Consider the following 18,089-nt stretch of genomic DNA (forward strand, 5'->3'; position numbering starts at 1 on the left):
CTATCGCAACCTGTCATGTAACAAAGTTACTAAGAATATGTTTCAAGCTTATTTTTGTGCTGGTGGGCCACTGCCACTTTGGCGGGTATTGATAGTTTCTTGCATGAAACTGAAAGTCACCAGTATAAGGTGCTGATACAGACTTTCAGGCGACAACCATGAGACGAATCACCATTGTCATCATTATCACAATTTGCAAAGCCATAAATACCAATCAATGACAAGCAATCATCGCCTTCCTTCTGTTTATACCGTCACGTAGAGGCCTAAGGCAGCGGGGATAAAGGGCTTGTTATGCCTAATCTTCTTGGCAGGAGTGAGAATGTGACTTGTGTGGTCTGATATATGACAGCTGTTTAGATTTTGATCTCCACACATAGCTATATTGTAAGCAGTCACTTGCATTCCTTTTAAAGAAAATGCTTTAGTGTCAGCCAGTTCTGGGCTTTGCCTCAAACGCTGTCATCATGCCGTATGTATTTATTCACAGCAAGGGGTGCCCTCTCTGGCATTATCTCGCTAGATATTTACAAAAACAGGATGTTAATATTCTGGTCCCGCTCTCCCTACATAGCTAATGTCTGAGGATGTGTTTTATTTGGAAATTTCACTTGCGAGTCATCCTAACTGCCAACCTCTGCTCATAAACAGTGCCACAGTAGGCTCACTGCTGAGCGCTTTTGCTCTGAAATTTTATTTTCTTTAAGTTCTGTTGGTGCTGCTTTTAAAGAGGGGAGATAATGGAGAATGGGGTGGGTGTCTGAGGGCTGCTGAAGCAGATGGTCGTATTATTGGTACAGGCTGTGCTTGGAAGCTCAAGGTCACACTCACTGTGACAGAACAGTGGGTATTGTGATAAGAAACAGACAATTTTGATTCTAGCAACAGTTTCTTTCAAATTCCTTTCTCCTCTCAACTTTCCTCATTAGTTCGCGCTGCTTTAGTGACACGTACAACTCATTTAATAAGTACTTTTAGAATTGCAAACTGCTCAAATGCTCCATAACTGTGTACTTGCAAAACCTGTTGCTTTCAGGCTCTCAGGCTTATAGGTACTGAGTCAAGGCAAAGTACTCCACAGACTATAATGTTTTTCTACAGTGTGTCATCATTATCCTTTTTTTAAAAAGGTCTCTTGATTCCTCAAGGGGTAATTAGTCCTTCGGTTGTACCCTTTCACAGAGCTACTGGGGTAGGGCATTTTTGGAAGTTTAATGCTGTACTATTTCTTCCTCCTTGCTAATATCATGTGAGCAGATAATCAGCAGAAAATGTAGGAGGTTTCACTTAAGAAGTTAAGAAAAAAACTTGTTCCCTGCTTAAAAATACATTCTCAGGCTTTGGCTTGTAATTAGTTTGTTTAAGCAATGAATCAAAGATTGCTGGTAGTGTGAATCTCTCTCATTTCATCTGACTTGATTAAGATTAACTGATTTTTAAACAGTTTAATCGACTTTGTGCTAAAGACTTAAGAATGAACACATACGCTTAAAATGTTAGTCATATTCTAATGTGTTTGTAAGATATTGAATGTCCCTATTTGCATCTCCCTCTACCTTAATGCCTCACAACTTTGTTTAAACTTACAACCCTCATTATCCTGACATTATTTGACAATGATCCAAAGTGCTTCTTGTGATGTCAGGAATCTGTGGCTTTTTTCAGTGGCACTGCAGGTGTTTGTTGGGGTTGAGGTCAGGTGGACCCAAGTCCATGAAAGTCATCACTCCTTGGTCTTCTTTGATCTTAAAGTAGTTCTTGCATCACTTTGAGGTGTGTTTGGGGATATTATCCTCATGCTGAACGAATCCTTCTCCACATAGATGCAAACCAGAGGGTGGAGGTTGTCTTTGAACCTGCTTCTTCTTTTTGGTCAGAGAGAAGTCAGGTCTGTACGTGTGTTCAACCAGATTTGAATTTTCCCACCAGCATATTTCACTAGGGGTTTGATGCACTGTCACTATCATAGGACTTCATCCTCTTTGAAATCCTAGCACGTCTTAGCTTACCCCAAGTTTTTTGACCTTTTTCCCCTAACCTCAGAAGTGGCTTAGAGACTACTCCTTGTCCTCTGAGACTCCTACTGGACAGCTGTCCTTTTAAAAGTGCTTTTGCTCATTGGAGTCTGACTCGGTTAGTAAATTTACTCCCTTTGATGTAGTTGTTTTTCTGTCTCTTGGTGGCCACAGGTTGACATGTTGATTTCCTTAAAATATAGTTAGAGCTTGGTAAAACACTGAAGATATAGCAAGTCAGAATACATGTGTGAATGAGAGGGAGACAGGTGGACAGGTGAACATGCAAGAAGGATAGGCACTGAGGGTAGATGAGTTTAAATACCTGGGTTCAGCCATTCAAAGCAATGGACAGGGCACAAGAGAGGTGAAGAAGGGAGTGCAGGCAGAGTGGAGTGGATGGTGATGAGTGTCAGGAGTGATTTGTGACAGAAGGAAAGCAGCGAGAGTGAAAAGGAAGGTTTACAAGATCGTAGTAAGACCTGCTATGATGTATGGTTTGGAAAAGGTGGCACTGACAAAAAGACAGAAGGTGGAGCTGGAGGCAGAGTTGAAGATGAAGATGATGATTTTCATTGGGAGAGAGCAGAATGGACAAGATTAGAAATTAGTACATCAGAGGGACAGCTCATGTTGATCAGTTTGGAAACCAAGTTAGAGAGGCAAGGCTGAGAGGGCACATGTGCAGATTGGATATACTGGACAAAGGATGTTGAAGATGACGCTGCCAGGCAGGAGAAAAAGAGGAAAACCTCAGGATGTATTGAAGGAGAGCGTGTAGAGAGTTTGTGAGATAAAACAGGATGTTAGAGGTAGGCTGAGATGGAGGAGGATGAGCAGCTGAAAGAAAAAGAAGTAAACATGAAAGATATCAGTATATTGCTATTGTGGCGATCTACAATATCATTGAGCTGCTTCTTCAGAGATTCTCAGCTGCTGGTTTAACATACTCCAACTCCACTGCCTTGAACCTGCAGCTGGAGGAGAACTGCTTCATGCGCTGCCACACCAAGATCACAGAGGCTGTGGAGCAGAACAAGGGCTACGATTGCAAGCGGCAGTCTGAAACTGTGTAACTGGAACCCGTGCAAAGAATGAGACTCAGTGAAGAGGCAGTTAATTACATTGCTCAGTTATTCATCTGTCTTAACTGATAAAATATTTGCTGAGGGGCAAAAGAATTATTTTAATAAATATTTAAGAAAGCGTGCATGTGCACAAATATGTGCTTTGTTCATTTTGTTTCTCGTTGTTCAGTAAGAATAAACTAACAAAATTTAAGTCATTAAATCCAAGTTAAATTTATTTGACTTAAATTCAGTTATTCTATTAGAAGAACCCATTTACGGCACAGTAGTTTCAGACAAAACCACACAGATGGACTTTTGCAGCCATATGCAAACGACGTACTGAGACCTGCACACACAAACAGATAATGGTGGGTAGAACCTGCACGGGGTTCTCTTAGATTGGACCCAGATGCTTTTCAGTGAGTTTGTGTGTGACTGGAGGATAAATTTTAGCTAATCTTTATCTGAGACTATCGTTGCATCCTCATCCAAAGGACTATTTCTTCCCCTTTTTATGTAAGAACTTGCGTGTGTGTTCGAGTGCATGCGTATCTCTCTGATTCAGTGTATAGGATATTGGTCTTGGCAGTATGGAATTTAGTTAATTCCTCCAGCTGGTCTTCTGGCTTGATTAAATAATCACTGATTTAATGCAAGTCAGTGTAAGTGTGCGTGCCTCCTTTTGTGTGTGCATCTGTGTGTTAAAAGCAAGGCCGACTTACTACTTAAGTGAATTAAATGTAATGTCATTTTGAAAGACTTTGTTTGGAAAGCCCTCTCTTTAAATATATTTTAGACCACAGGGCGCCTAAATGGATGCCTTTCTTCTCTCTCTCCCCAGTCTCCTCTCTTGTGTGGCTCTCTGTTTCGCCACATTTCGTCAAGGACCATTTAAAATGTTTTGCGTGTTTACCTTTACTTCACCGTGCTCAATGTTTAAAATGAAGAAATTACAGAAAAATGCTGAGAGATGACAAACGTTGAATTTTTAAACAGCAGCCCATGTGAAGGCCACCAGTTGGCCTCGCCAAATTCCTTCAACTGAAGCTACACCACCAGAGTTTTAAAATGCTGGTGCACATTGGTTGCAGATGCTAAACTAAATCTGAGGGCCTCAGTATTGCGATGAGACCCAAACCTTTGGATGCTTATCTATTCAGGCTACTTCTTCCATAAAGATTTAAAAGACTGTGCAATGTAAACAGTTGGTATAACATCTGTAAATTTATGGCTTCAGGAGAAAATCAGAGTGGACTCGAAGCCAAAGCTGAAGCACTCAGCCACAGCGTGGTTACACCATATGTTTGATGTTGAGTACAACATCAGATTCTCGAAAATTAAGTTATAATTCACTAGGCTGTTTTATGAGTAAAGTCACCAAAAAAGGCAATGAAAACGGCCAACTTCTATTTGAGTTTAAAAGCAGCCACTTCGAACTCTTGAATGAGAAGCTGGTGTGGCATCGCAAACATATTAAAGTCATGATATACATGTTACGGTGAGATGTTGCATGTTTCCCCAAACAAACAGCAGCCGGATCGCGTACCCTCGTTTATGCATTCTTGCATTAATTCTAATGCCAGACAAAAGCTTTCCGCTAGAGCTGCTTGTGCATTCGAGCGCTGACTGACCGAACTGATTGTGGAAGTTATTAAACCAATAAATGTTGTTTTATATGCAGCCTTCCCTGAGTAGATTGTACTCTTAATTTCTTCAGTTTTTTTCTTTTTACAAGCATCAGGAGACTGATAAAATCTGAACATATTGTCAACTTCTCATTGCTAGATTATAATGTATACTCGCTGTTTATAGTGACCTTATCCTCGGGCGATTAATTAATGAGAGGTATTTGTCCCAACTGTCTTTATAGGTTCATAAGAATAGCAACATTTCATATCCTATCTGGGCCCGGGGCACTCTCCCATAACATATCCTTAAAGGTTAATAAATAAATTTGAAATGCATTTGTTGGTTTGAATTTGGCTTGATTAGGAAGAAGGGCGTTGTTTGCGGTGCTGATTGAACGCTGTTATAGGCCGCAGATAAATAGATGTCATTAAGACCCCGATCCCTAATTACAGCCGGCCCTTCTCTGCAGGGTGAGGTGAGCGGAAGAGGCCAGGTATCTGTAATGAATCAGAAAAAGTGCACACCCACACTGTAGGTACACACTAATTTACCCTGCTCACAAAACTAGTTGTCCGAGAAAAACAAGACAAATTCAGACAAAGTATTCGCAGTATGTGATATATATATACAGTACAGTATGTTTATAGAAATGTGTGTATGTACGTTTGATGTGTTGATGATGCATGTGAGCTTGCACATTTCCACAAATGTCAAGCCAACTAGCTGATGATTGAAAAGGAAGTTGGATATCAGGAGCCACATTTTGAGAGAGCCTTCGTGCATGCACGTGCACATTTTGGACGGTGGTGCGGGCTATTTCTGTAGTTTCCTGTGTAATTGACACTTGAACCTCTCATTCACACACACACACACAAACACACAGACACACACCATGCAGTATTATTGTAGTCTACTATTGGTGTAGCCAAAATATCCCCAACACACACACATACACTTCTTGCCGCTTCTCATCCAAATCTAGCTTCATTAGTCAATGGAAGCCAATATTTTCAGGTGTGTGTGCTGCTCTCAGGGGCAGCTGTGGGGCCATATGTGAGTGATTTGAGCGCTCAGAGGGAAACTGAATTCTGATGACAGACGCACTGTTTGGCTTGCAACACTATACACACATACACACACGCGTACGCACACACACACACATCCACAGAGGAAGCATACATCAATCAATCACCTGGCTCCGTCTCTCTACATGTGGTGACCGTATGGTGTGTGCACCACACTCGAATAGGCATACACACTCAAGCTCAGTGTGCCGCTGAGAGGATTTGCTAATGTAAGTGTTGTGCTGTCTAATGTCAGATGGATGAAAACACGTGTACCCTAAAGACTGGTAGTTTTAGCTCAGGTGTTTAATACATGCAGAAACATTGGAAGCAAGATTCTTGTACACATATTGAAACTGAGAGACAATGTTTCTCCAGTGTGATCCAGATACTATGAAGAACATCATCATAAATTAGTGTTTATCAGCTAAAACTGCAAACTTCTAAAACAAATTGGCAAAAATCCGACTTTTTTGCATTTAAATTTGCAGCAAAGCAAATAGATTTAAATATTTTCCTTGGATTTCAAAGAATATCTCATGTTCTTGCTGGGGATAACAATGGGAATATTCCTTATGACAATAGCTCTTAACACACCTACACTAACATGTCAAATGATTCTATTCAAATGTGCAGTATTTGCACTGGATTGCTCAGGCTGAATGCTCCATGCACATTCAGTGTGTAACGTCTGTTCCCAAAGTTATGTTAAGTGGTTAATTGTGCTGTGATCATTCCGGTGCATTAGATTGCAAAATAAACTGAACAGTGCTGTGCCCACTGGGCTCTTCTGCTTTTAGCTCGTAGCTCAAAAACAGATGCTCGGTGGAAGTGCCGGTAGTGCCTCCATCTGCAGCTCTGAGACTACAGAAAGCCTGATTGAAGTGTGGCACTCTTTTGTGAGAACTTGAAATGTCTTTAACTTCGAACAGTGGATGCTCTGAGCCCAAAAACTAAAAATAAAAAATGCTAAGCTCTCAGCACTGTCATAAACATAAAACAAAACAGCAGAGAGAAGGTCCCAGTGGACCATAGCCCCATGATGTTGGAGGGAACACGGAGTAACACAACAGCAAGAGGAAGATGGCAGACCAGATACACAAACTGCATATACAGATTTTACCAACATTCATACCGCACGCTTGTATGACTTGTAAATCCTTAAAAGCCTACATTTAATTTCACAGAGTGAACATGTCAGACTGTGAAACTGTGAAATGTTATTGTGCTAAATGCTACTTTTGTTGTAAGCGGGCCATGCTTACCAATGTGTTACATCACCTTTCCATATAACAACACTTTGCAAACATTTTAAAACAGAGGAGAGCAGCTGCTCTAGTTTTGAAAGCCAAATTATTTCTTCATCTTTCTTGATGGCATTGTGGGACATCCTTTGTTGCATCGTCAAGCCTCTGACATTTTTCACAGGTGACATGTCTGGACATGAGGCGGGCCCATTCAGTATAAGGACTCTTTTACCACAGAGACATTCATTTAGAACACAGTGTTGTTTGGTGTTGTCGTCCGGATGGCAGCATGCTCCATGTGTTTTCAGAAGTGTTCCTGAGGCCCTGTTGTGATTTCTTCTACAGAATCATGTCCAGTTTTAGGATAATTTGATTATTTTTTGATATGGTACTGCAGGCGATGAAAACTCCAAGTAGTTAAGAATTTTATAACTAAAAATTATCAGTTAAAAAGAAGCTGAAAAGGAGAACCCTGGAATAGTGAGCACTTTAAAGGCTAAAGAGATCAGAGCGGAGATCGCAGCGGAATAATTATGGGATGTTTCAGGAAAGGATAGATAGGCAGACAGAGGGAGAAACTGACAGAGGAGTTCCGCTGGAGAAAGATGAGGTATGCTGTCCTCTCAGGGTCATAAAGGTGGTGAATGGGGCCAGAGGCTTAATGGGATGGAGAAACGTTGTGATTGGCTCATTACTGTGATGGAGCACGTTGCCACGACAATTGGCCTTTTCACCCCCCCACCCCTCCTTGCACACACTACTTTTCTATGCACCACTGCGCTGTGAACTGCAGAGGTGTGTATATGAGAACTTGCACACTAATACAGTAAAAGTCAAACGCCTGCCTGTAAAGTACCTGCTGCAGTTCAGATAAACACTAAAACGCTTTATGCTACAAGGTGAAAGCATAACTCATCTCTTCCCACGTCTTTCAAGTGACAAAATTACCGCAGTGCCTCATGTCTTTCTTAGATAAGTCCATGTTCGATCTTATCGAATATTCGAAAACAACTTAGTCATCTCGACTACATCATTTTCTTTTCACTGAGGTAGTTTTTTTTTTTTTTATTAACCTTGTTCTATGCAGGGAAAACACTGTAGAGAAGAATAATGTTCTCAATAGGATTTCCCATTAGGTGTGATAAATGAGAGTCCATCATCTCTCTGCCACCAAGCCAATCTGTTCTCTCCCTCTGTCTCCCACCCTAACTACCAGCCTATTGCACTTGAGTGGCATGAAAATTACAAAGGAATCAAAAAGTTCATTTTTGTCCCCCCCCCACCCACTTTTTTTTCCCTCCAGCGATTTGCCATCTTTCTTATCCTCACCAAATTTCTTCATTACACCATGTTTTTATTTTCACTCTCTAACATGTCTCTCTCCTTCTTCCTCTATAGCGGCGCAGAGGTAGTGGAGTTTTCTGCGCTAACTGTCTGACCACCAAGACATCGCTGTGGAGGAAAAATGCCAATGGAGGCTACGTCTGCAACGCATGTGGTTTATACCAAAAACTACATTCAGTAAGTCGCACACAGGTGTTTCTGTCTTCACCAGCTGCACTCTTACATTTTAAAAAACAATGCAAGCAGAGGAAATAAAATGTAGGCAAATGCCTACAAGTGTCCTGTTATACAGAAGTTAATATGCTCTTAATGGCCAAACTTATATCCACTTCCTATATATACACGTTTCCTCATAAAGGTCCTGCTGGTGTCTTTTTATACTACATCCACGGGGGTGGTTCTGACCACTAATTATCATTCCTCCTGTCTGGCCAATTAGCATACGGAGCAAATAAAATGCTGCACACCGCGGGTAGATTCTTGTATATATTCTGTGGGTCCTGCTGTGAAAGTGTAATATTTTGGAGAAAGCATATTTGATTTGGTGGGAGTTACAGACCGTTTCAGCAGTCACAGGGAGCCAGATCCATGGAGTGAGAAATATGATGGAATGAATCAACTTTACCATCTAAGCCTAGGGAAAGTCTATGGAAATCCCAAATTTAATTAGACTGCATGAATTACAGATGAGATAAAAACTTGCCTGGAATTTAGTTGACTTCAGAATATCAAGATTATTCACCTCAGATATGTTCTTAAGGTGTTTAAGCCAATTACACACTTCAGCATACTCATTAATCGCAGCGGTTTGCTAATACTAACAACATAAAGCAACTTCAGAGCGTCGCTGTATATGCCGAACCCTGCTTCCAGTGTGCGAAAGTTCAGTGTGGACGTTTCTGTGTGATCGATCACAGTGATAATAAATGCATTAGTGGACTGACCGTGTTGCAACCCTGAGCTATATGCTGCCATTATCCAATGGCGCTTTAAAGACCTTTCGGAGGATGACAAGCTATTGAAGTTTACTGCTTCCTGCCCCTGCAGATGTCCTTGGTTCAACCCGTTCATCTCATCTGCTGCTCCAATCACGTCCCGGCTCCCTCTACTCTTGGCAATCTTCACGACGGCCATATTTTATATCCCATAATAAAAGTTTTATATGCTCTACACACATTATTAGAGAGGATAGCAGCTAGTAAAACACTTGAGAGTGAGAGAGGGGAAGGGAGAGTTATGAATAAAGGGGCAGGAAAAAAAGTGGAGGGAAAAAAAGGAAGGGGGGAAGACAAAGAAAGGGAAAAAGATTAAGGTAAGAAGGAGGACGGGGATAATGAAGGGTCAGGGTGTGAATGAAGAGTGAGAGATGGAGGAAGATGGGAGAGATTAGAAGAGAATGCAGAAGCAACATTTAGGAAGAAGGAGGGAACAGACAGAAAGGCAGATTTATGTGATGTGTGCTAGCAGCAACCACAGCCCAGGTATTCTACCAAGCCACCCCTACAACCATAAAAGTGCACAAAATTACAGCAGCCATGTGTGTGTCTCACTGTTTGTTTGAGTTACTTGCACCCACAGGATTGTAGACACATTAAAACCCTATAAATAAGCATCACTTTCTGCAGTTACTTAGGTGACAGCTCATGTAATTGAAAAGATACAACACAGATATATAAAAAGCTTTTCTAGGAAGTTTTAAAAGGAAAGCATATGATTTCATTTTCCAATCTAAAACAGGCAAAACACCATGTGGTCACACCTGCTGTGAGAAGACACTGGCAATACAAAGTAAACAAAGTAAAGAGGAGGAAAGGATAATTAGGGAATGGACAGGGAGGAAGATCGAGTCAAATTCTTGCTAAAACAGAAGCAAAAAAAACAAAACAGTGAGTGACTGAGTGAGAAGAAGTAGCAAAAACTTGTGCTGCTTCCCTATTCCATACCACATATGAGCTTCATAGAATATGCGCTACTGGATGCTGCTGGATGCCAGTCAAACTGCAACTTTAATCAAGAAACTAATTTATGTTTTCCTAGGTGTCTCACCCTCCATGCAGTTGTTGTTGTTTTTTTGCTTTGTGTCTTGCATTGTGAGATAAATGTGATTATGAGTATCCCACTCCGAAATTAAGGCTTTTCCTCATCTTTATAGTTTATTCAGTGGTTCTCTCAGTGTGAATGGATTTAAATCATGCTCTGAATCACTGTGTCTCGTGCTTCCGTCTTCCATTCCCTCTTTATTTCACACCCCCTTCCCTTTATCCGTCCTTCTGTGCACCAGTCGGTCTTTAGAAACACAAATTCTAAAGCCAGAAAAAGAGAAATGTTTGTGGATTTCGCTGCTATATTTTGCGAGTGCCACTCTGCCAAATGATGGAATCTTGTTTTTGATATTGATCCATATGTCAAGAAGTTTCAGCGAGACAACTCTCTCATTAACTTTTACCAGCTTGCCAAACGAAGGACTGAAAACACTTCGCTGAAATGCATGTGCATTAATAGGTCCCTGAATCTGAGTTTTGCCCTTCTGAGTTTGCTTATATAAGCGTATTTGATTGTTTTTGCTTGTTAACATTAATGCGCTAATTATATGTTTACATAAGCACAGCACAGTATCCCCGAATCATTATAATAATATTAAAATTGCAATAGAAGTGACTGTTCTGCTCTTAAATATTTTCGGTAGCTGCTCTACAGTGACTGATAAACTCCACGCTGAAAATTACATTGTCTTTGCCCTTTTCACCCACACACTGGCGTGCACACATGCACACCCACACAAGCATACTTAATGCACATACTCTGACAGACACACATTCGGTCACAGGCTATCAACACGAACATAAGAATACATTTCCATACACAAAAGGCTACTGGAAATCACCCAAGAGTTTCCCAGCATAGGCACAGGACACATTTTGAAGGCATTGGAGTTTTTTTCCTGTACCCAAGTGTCTATCCATCTCAATATCTTGCTCGGTCTTCTGTGGATGGCTTGCATCCGCAAATATGCACTTTGTATTTCAAGGTCCTACATCATTGGTATACACACAAGTTTCTTTCTAAATATGTAAAAGTATACCTGGAGATACGAACACAGTTACACAGTACAAAGACAAATTTCTGCAAACCTGTTTTTGAAGCTTTGAAAAGCCATGTCCTGTATGCTAACTGAATTTGACATTGCTGTGCAGAGGTCACTGCTCATAATGTGAATGTCTTTCTTGAATAATGGCGGGTTAGCGACACATTTATTTTGATTGGGCACCTTATAAGACAGTTTAAATTGAACGGTTTATTTTACTAGGAGCAAAGACAGCCTTTCAGTGATTTGTTTGGAAATGTATTAGACAAGCTGTGTGCGTGTGTGTGTTTTTGGCATGTGTTTAGCATCACCATCAAAAAAAAAGTTTCATCATCATTCAGATTTTTTTTTATACTCACACTATTAAACCCAGTGGGGAATTAAATAAGTGGGGGGTGTTTTAGAAATCTGGTGTTTTAGATGCAAATGAGCAGTTTTTATTCTTTGGAATTATGCATGACTTTTGCCTTTTTTTAACCAAAACACTTGAAACTAGAACACAGCCTTCTTTGAAGCTCACAACCTGCTTTAGTAATTGGTTGTAGTGTTTCTAGCTTTCCTGTTTTATTAAAAAAAACATTTCAGTAAGTGTTTCACGCTGAAACAAAGCATATTATAGGACTCGATTAAAGAGATGAGTGCACTGTAAGTGCGAGAGGGTTGCACTTTCAACAGATGTAAGTCCGCCCGCACCCCCTTGTGGCGAGGGCAAAAACCACAGTCATCTGGAGGATATGTTACCTCATCAGTCTTTCTTTCATCGCGATGCATTTAGTTATACTTCAAATCTATATAAAAGAAGAAAGACTGTCAGACTGTAATCTGCCACAAAGGGCTTTTTAGGGAACTTTGGGGAACCTAAAACCAGTAGCTACTGTTTTAGATCTTGACTGTGGTGCGTATTGCTTTCTATGTTTCACCAAATATGCTTATGATAGCTTTATGATTAAATAATTGTTATACTCGGCTGATTAGTCAAAGTAGAGAGAGCTTTATTTTTTATCCACAGTCGATTGCACCAAAGGCATACTCAATGGTTATTTAATCTCTGAGACCACCTATGCATTAAGTAGGAATTTTATCATAGTCAAGTATGTGTGCTTGACATTTATTAATTAGTTCAGCAAAGTTATCAGCATGATGAAGTCGAATTACCGCTTCATATATTGCTAACTGTCTAACTCCCTTCCCTCTTGCTCATTCTTCTGTGTTTCCTTTGCCTTGCAGACACCCAGACCTCTAAACATCATCAAGCAGAACAACGGTGAGCAAATCATCCGCCGTCGAACCCGAAAACGCCTCAACCCCGATTCGCTTTCGTCTGAAAACCCTGCCCCCAAGCAACAACGCATCACCAGCGAAGAGCGCATGAACGGGGAGGAAACAGACAGGAGCTGTGCGTCAGTCAAAAACCAGCAGCCTTCCCCTCGCTCACGCTCACCGCGGTCCACGCAAGCCTTCTTGGCCAATCAAACATTGGAGATCCACAGGCGTATGCCTCCTCTTCTCCTCCCCTCACATGCCCCCTCAGTGGGAGCGGAGGGCAATGGCGGTATCACAGAGGGAGGTATAACATCGAAAGCAGAGGGGGGTAAAGGAGGAGGGGGATCGGAAAGAGGCAGTCCAATTGAAAAGTACATGCGTCCGTCCAAACCGTCTAGTTATTCACCTCCAGGTTCACCCATTGAAAAATATCAGTACCCTCTTTTCTCCTTACCCCTTCCATTAACCATTTCACCTGAGTTGACCCCGGAGTCAGATTGGCTCAGGTTCTGGACCAAGTATAAGATGGCAGCCGCCTCTGGGGTTCCTGGTAGCATCAGTAATCTAAGCAGCCCCGGGAGCCTTGGAAATAACGCTCATTATCTTAGCGCGATGGTGACTCCAGTACAACATCATCAGCAAAGCTACACGGTGCCTTACTGCGCCTCTCCCTACTCTCCTCTTCCTCCACCTCCAGCTCCTACTCACTATCCTCCTCCTCCTCTTCACGTCCAAACCCCTACTTCATCATCATTAGAAAACGATGCTCCTTTGGATCTCGCAATAAGACAAAGAGATACAAGTGCTGTAAACGCGCACGTGTCCACAAATGGTGCCGAAAGGCGAAGGCAGGAGTCGCCGCTAACTGACAGGCTAAGAGGTAACTGGAAAGGAGAGAAAGAGGAGGAGGAGAGGACAGACGAAGGAGGGAATCCAGGTGAGGAGATAGGGAAGGAAGAAAAAGAATGTTTGTCAACATGTCAGTCAAGTGTCCCGTCTAATCGCAAAATGGTGGAGGTGGCCACACAGGATGACCTGACCAATCGCTGTGTCCACTGTGGGATCTACTTCATAGATGAGGTGATGTATGCCCTGCACATGAGTTGCCACGGTGACAAAGGACCATACCAGTGCAGTTTTTGCCTCCACGTGTGCGCGGATCGATACGATTTCACCACGCACATACAGAGAGGCTTACACAGGTACACAGACAAAACGACGCAACAGAGATGTCAAATGCAAGACGGCAACATTCAGAACGCTGCGGGAATGTCGGAGCACGAGTGTCAAAATGCGACAGAGGAGGAACGCGATGAAGACGGTCATTATGAGACCACCGGCGAAGGTGATGTAGTAGAATCGTGTCATGACAACCAAGCAAAACAACACACAGGCAGCGATGGCACTGACAATGAAACGGAGACTGAAAAAGAAGCAAAAGGAGAGGACAATGCCGCGACAAACCAGGACTTGGGAGGCAAAAAGGTGTCGCACATCAGCGATGACGTCACGAGAAGCTCAGAGGTCACAACTGTTGCTGGCTCTAAAATATTAGATGAGAACACAGATGGGAATTAATCGATCTCTTTGACTCATGCAAACCTTTAAGAGCGTTGTTCTTGGATGAATAAGCTGTATGCCTTCATGTTTCTGGAGGCTAGCTCATGTCAAAATGGGCCTATCCTGGGCACTAAAAGGAACACATCCTTATGCTGGAAGCACCCGGCTGTCAAATGGTCAGATATCATTGTAGGATCCAGCTGAACTATAGCAGGGGCAGTTGAAGAAATTGCCCGAATCCTCTGCTGAGTGACTGCCACTTGACAGCTCTGTGGCAGGCATTCAACAACAGGCATGGAGTTGAAATCACCTTTAATAAGCAGCCACTTCATGCGATTTCCACATAAGGACATTGGAAGCTGGGCTAAAAGTTGAACTGGTTATATTTTGGATAACTTTTGGGAGCTCAGCACTTGCATGGCCACCATAAAGGAGAGCAAAAAAAAAAAAAGAAACTAGAAGCAAAATAATTAACCTGAACTGAACTGAGCTGGGCTGATTACTTATGCACCATACTAAAAAAAAGCTGGTCCAAACTAGTCTAATGTATCATTAAGACGGTTTTATTTTGGTACAGCCAGATGTGATCTGGTTAGGATTGCTTTGTTCTTGTCCAGAGCATGTTTTTGACTGTTTTTTTTCTCTGTGCAAATAGATCTAAAACCAAAATTCTTTTCTTTTTTTTTGACTAATTAAAGCTGGTTAGTTTGAAACCAGTTTATGCTGGGCTGCAGTTGAGTTGGTGTTACCTCGGTAAAAAGTGATCAGTTGATTTCTTTCACTTAGCCAGTTTTTTTCTGAAACTGATCAAGTTCTTGGTTCTCGGGTTTTGAGTCAGCTGGGACTTTTTCGAACTGCTGAGCCAGTTTGACTTGATAAAACCGGTTAAACTCCGGGCCGAAGTGTTTTCTCTATCCGTTTGGATTAAACCAAGTGACATTATTTTCTACCTTCCTCTGTGCCATGATACTAGCTATGTGCCTGGCTGCCTGCCCAACAACCATCTAGTACCCGCTTAACATTTATATTAATAATAATAATAATAACGGTAATAATAATGATGATGATGATGCTATCGTACAAAAAAAATGCAATTTGCTACACTTTCATATATAATATGGTATTTTGTAAAGGAAAATGCTTTTTGCAGGAAATGGTACTATAAAAATTAGCCTATGTGAGTTTTTTTCTCTTGTTTTTGAGCTTCTTAATGAGACTTGTTACATTTATAACAGCCGCCTAGTAGAAATGGTACAACAAGGGAGGGAGGGGGAGGGGTGTGTGTGCATGTGTGCATTTGTGTAATTGCATTTCTACGCGTAAGGATCAAAGGATGTGTCCGTCCCCAAATGATGATGTAAACATAATGAAGGCTTGCAGTTGGTTTTTCAGTCCTCAGGGGTCACACATGTTGCACACCAACCCACCTGTTTCATAGCATGTGACACATCAGTTTTACAGTACATGGCCTAATTGTGTTAGCATGTCACATATTGTTCTCTTATGTTCTCTTATATATGTTCTTGTTGTGTTTTTATGTGTTAATAAGTCAACATGGTCTCAGTATGTAACTTTTTTTTTCTATGTCTACGAATTGTTAGGTCGCACAGTTTTACAGAAAGACTTAGGAACTTAGGGAGTAAAACCCCAAATCTTATCAAAAGGAACAACTGTTTTGAGTTAACTGTATAAACCTTTGTTCTGTACTGAGTCTACAGATGTTTTTGCCTACAGTGTTTGATTTCATATTACTGAGAGTTTGGTACAACTTAGGTTACCTCTATGTAGCATGTTAGCACCTGCGAAATCTACAAAATAAGTTGCTTTTTTTTCCTAAAGGTGTGAGGTGTTACATGAAAGACCTAAATAATACTGAAAGAACACGAGATGACATTGCAAAGTTATGTTTTAATAATTCAATGAAGTAAAAGTTTCACGTGGCTTGCAACTCCATTTGACCCATCGCACATTACGCCATCATCAGTGATTTCGTTGCTGTTTTTTTGGAACAGTTTCCATAACTGAGTCTTAGTTTAAACCAAATTTCATCAGTGAGAAACTTCTAACAGTCATGTCCTTGAAAGTCCCGCTGTTATATCAAAGTGGTGGCCATCTTGTTTATTTTTGATAAAGATGGGATGACTTCTCTAGCCGTGTTGCCTTAGTTGCTAGAAAACAACAGCGACAAAAGAAGAAAACACCAACGGACTCTGTTGAAGGACATAATATGTCAATATAAAAATAAAAGACAGGAAGGAACGAGCTAAAGAATGTGAGGGGGGGGGGGGAAGCTATTTTTCTATGCTTATCCAAAAAGACATGAATGACGAATATTCCACCTAGTGCCTGGTAACTTGTACCACTTTTCAAATCAATATGTTTTGTTGTCTGCATTAAAAATGTTATGTAAGCAATGAGTCGTGTAGAACAGAAGGTGGGAAAGCAAACTGATATATTCCTTTCCATGCACTCACACCACCAAGTCATCTGAGTCATCGATTACGATTTCTGCCTGACCGATCGGTCGGGTGTTTGTTCAAACTTTTCATGTTTGCTTGCTGTGCTAAACTTTCATTTTTGTGCATATATTTACACTACTTTGTAGAATGTTGAGCCATATGCCTCAGTTACTTGTATGAGAGACACAATGCCAAGAAAAGGACCTAATTTGGAGATTGAAACAGAGACACGGCCATGTCACCAGGTCCCATATCATGGTGGATGCAATGTTAATTATTCACACATTATTCTAAGACGGTTAGCATTACAGCTAACTTTGCATTTATGCCAGATAAACAGTTTAAATTAGCTTTTTTTTTTTTTTAAATTCTACTGCATTGGTAACAGTCCATTGCCAAGTAAAACTAGAACCACGTATAGTTCCCCCTGTAAAATTACATTGGATTGCTATTAAGGTTGGATTTTATTTTGATGCGAATGTCGGAGCATTTGCAACCATTGTCAGTAGCTTGTTGTAGCTCTTTTTACCAAGTGGATTGCCTCAGAAAATTCCCATCACTGGTTTGGAATTACAATTGTTCACTTATTTTTATTTTGAAGTTTTCAAAGATAGTATACTGCTAATAGGTTTCTAGGATGCTAACAGCCTAAGCATTGCTCATCCAATTAAACCAAAAGTAAGGCTTAGAATTATAAAGTAAAATTCATTCTCTTCTCTATTTAAAACTCAAAAAGAAATAGCTGAACTTTTGGCTAATTTTAATACTTCAGTAATTCATTTTGAAGCAGTATTTTAACTTTTAAAAAACTGCATACAGCACTTAACAAATTTATCAGTCCACCTTTCAAACAAGAAACGGAAATATTTTGGAAATCTTTGCAAAACTTGTTTAGAGTTAAGAATTACATAAATTTTCTGGTAAATAAAAGGAATTTGTGTTTTTATTAAGCAGACATACTAGACTTCTTCTTAGTGGTCAGAAATTAATTAACTCATTCACTGCCATTGACGTCTATAGCCGTCAATTGCAGTGAATGAGTCAATGGGTTTAACTCATTCACTGCCAATGGCTGGAAGTGAATGAGTTAATTAAGCAAATCATTCAACCACAAAACCTTTTTTCTTTTTAAGAAAGCAGGTAAATAACTGTAATTTTGCATTGCAACAATAATGTGTTTTATTATTTTTTTCTGCTTTTTTTTTTAAAGCAGTACATTTGAAAATTATAGATTAAAAACAATAATTATATTTTAGCATTAAAATATTTTTATTAAAGAGCTTTCACGTACCGGTGGTTAACCATTGGTAATTATCAGCACTGTTAATATAGGACAGCTGTGGCATTAACTTT

The 18,089-nt window shown here is 40.6% G+C and overlaps 1 protein-coding gene across 1 annotated transcript in view; it reads left to right on the forward strand.

Moving 5' to 3' along the window:
- trps1 (trichorhinophalangeal syndrome I) overlaps positions 1-15,343 on the forward strand; it is a 96,280-nt gene extending 80,937 nt beyond the window's left edge. Inside the window, exons 9-10 of the mRNA XM_085345983.1 lie at positions 8,424-8,546; positions 12,682-15,343. Of these exons, the coding sequence (XP_085202109.1) occupies positions 8,424-8,546; positions 12,682-14,295 (1,737 nt within the window). The 3' untranslated portion in view covers positions 14,296-15,343. The remainder of the gene's footprint in view (positions 1-8,423; positions 8,547-12,681) is intronic.
- Positions 15,344-18,089: the final 2,746 nt, after the last annotated feature.

This window comes from Diplotaxodon limnothrissa, linkage group LG22 (genome assembly GCF_057381915.1).
Source record: "Diplotaxodon limnothrissa isolate DT_005_m linkage group LG22, D_limnothrissa_male_GT1.1, whole genome shotgun sequence".
Classification (NCBI taxonomy): domain Eukaryota; kingdom Metazoa; phylum Chordata; class Actinopteri; order Cichliformes; family Cichlidae; genus Diplotaxodon; species Diplotaxodon limnothrissa.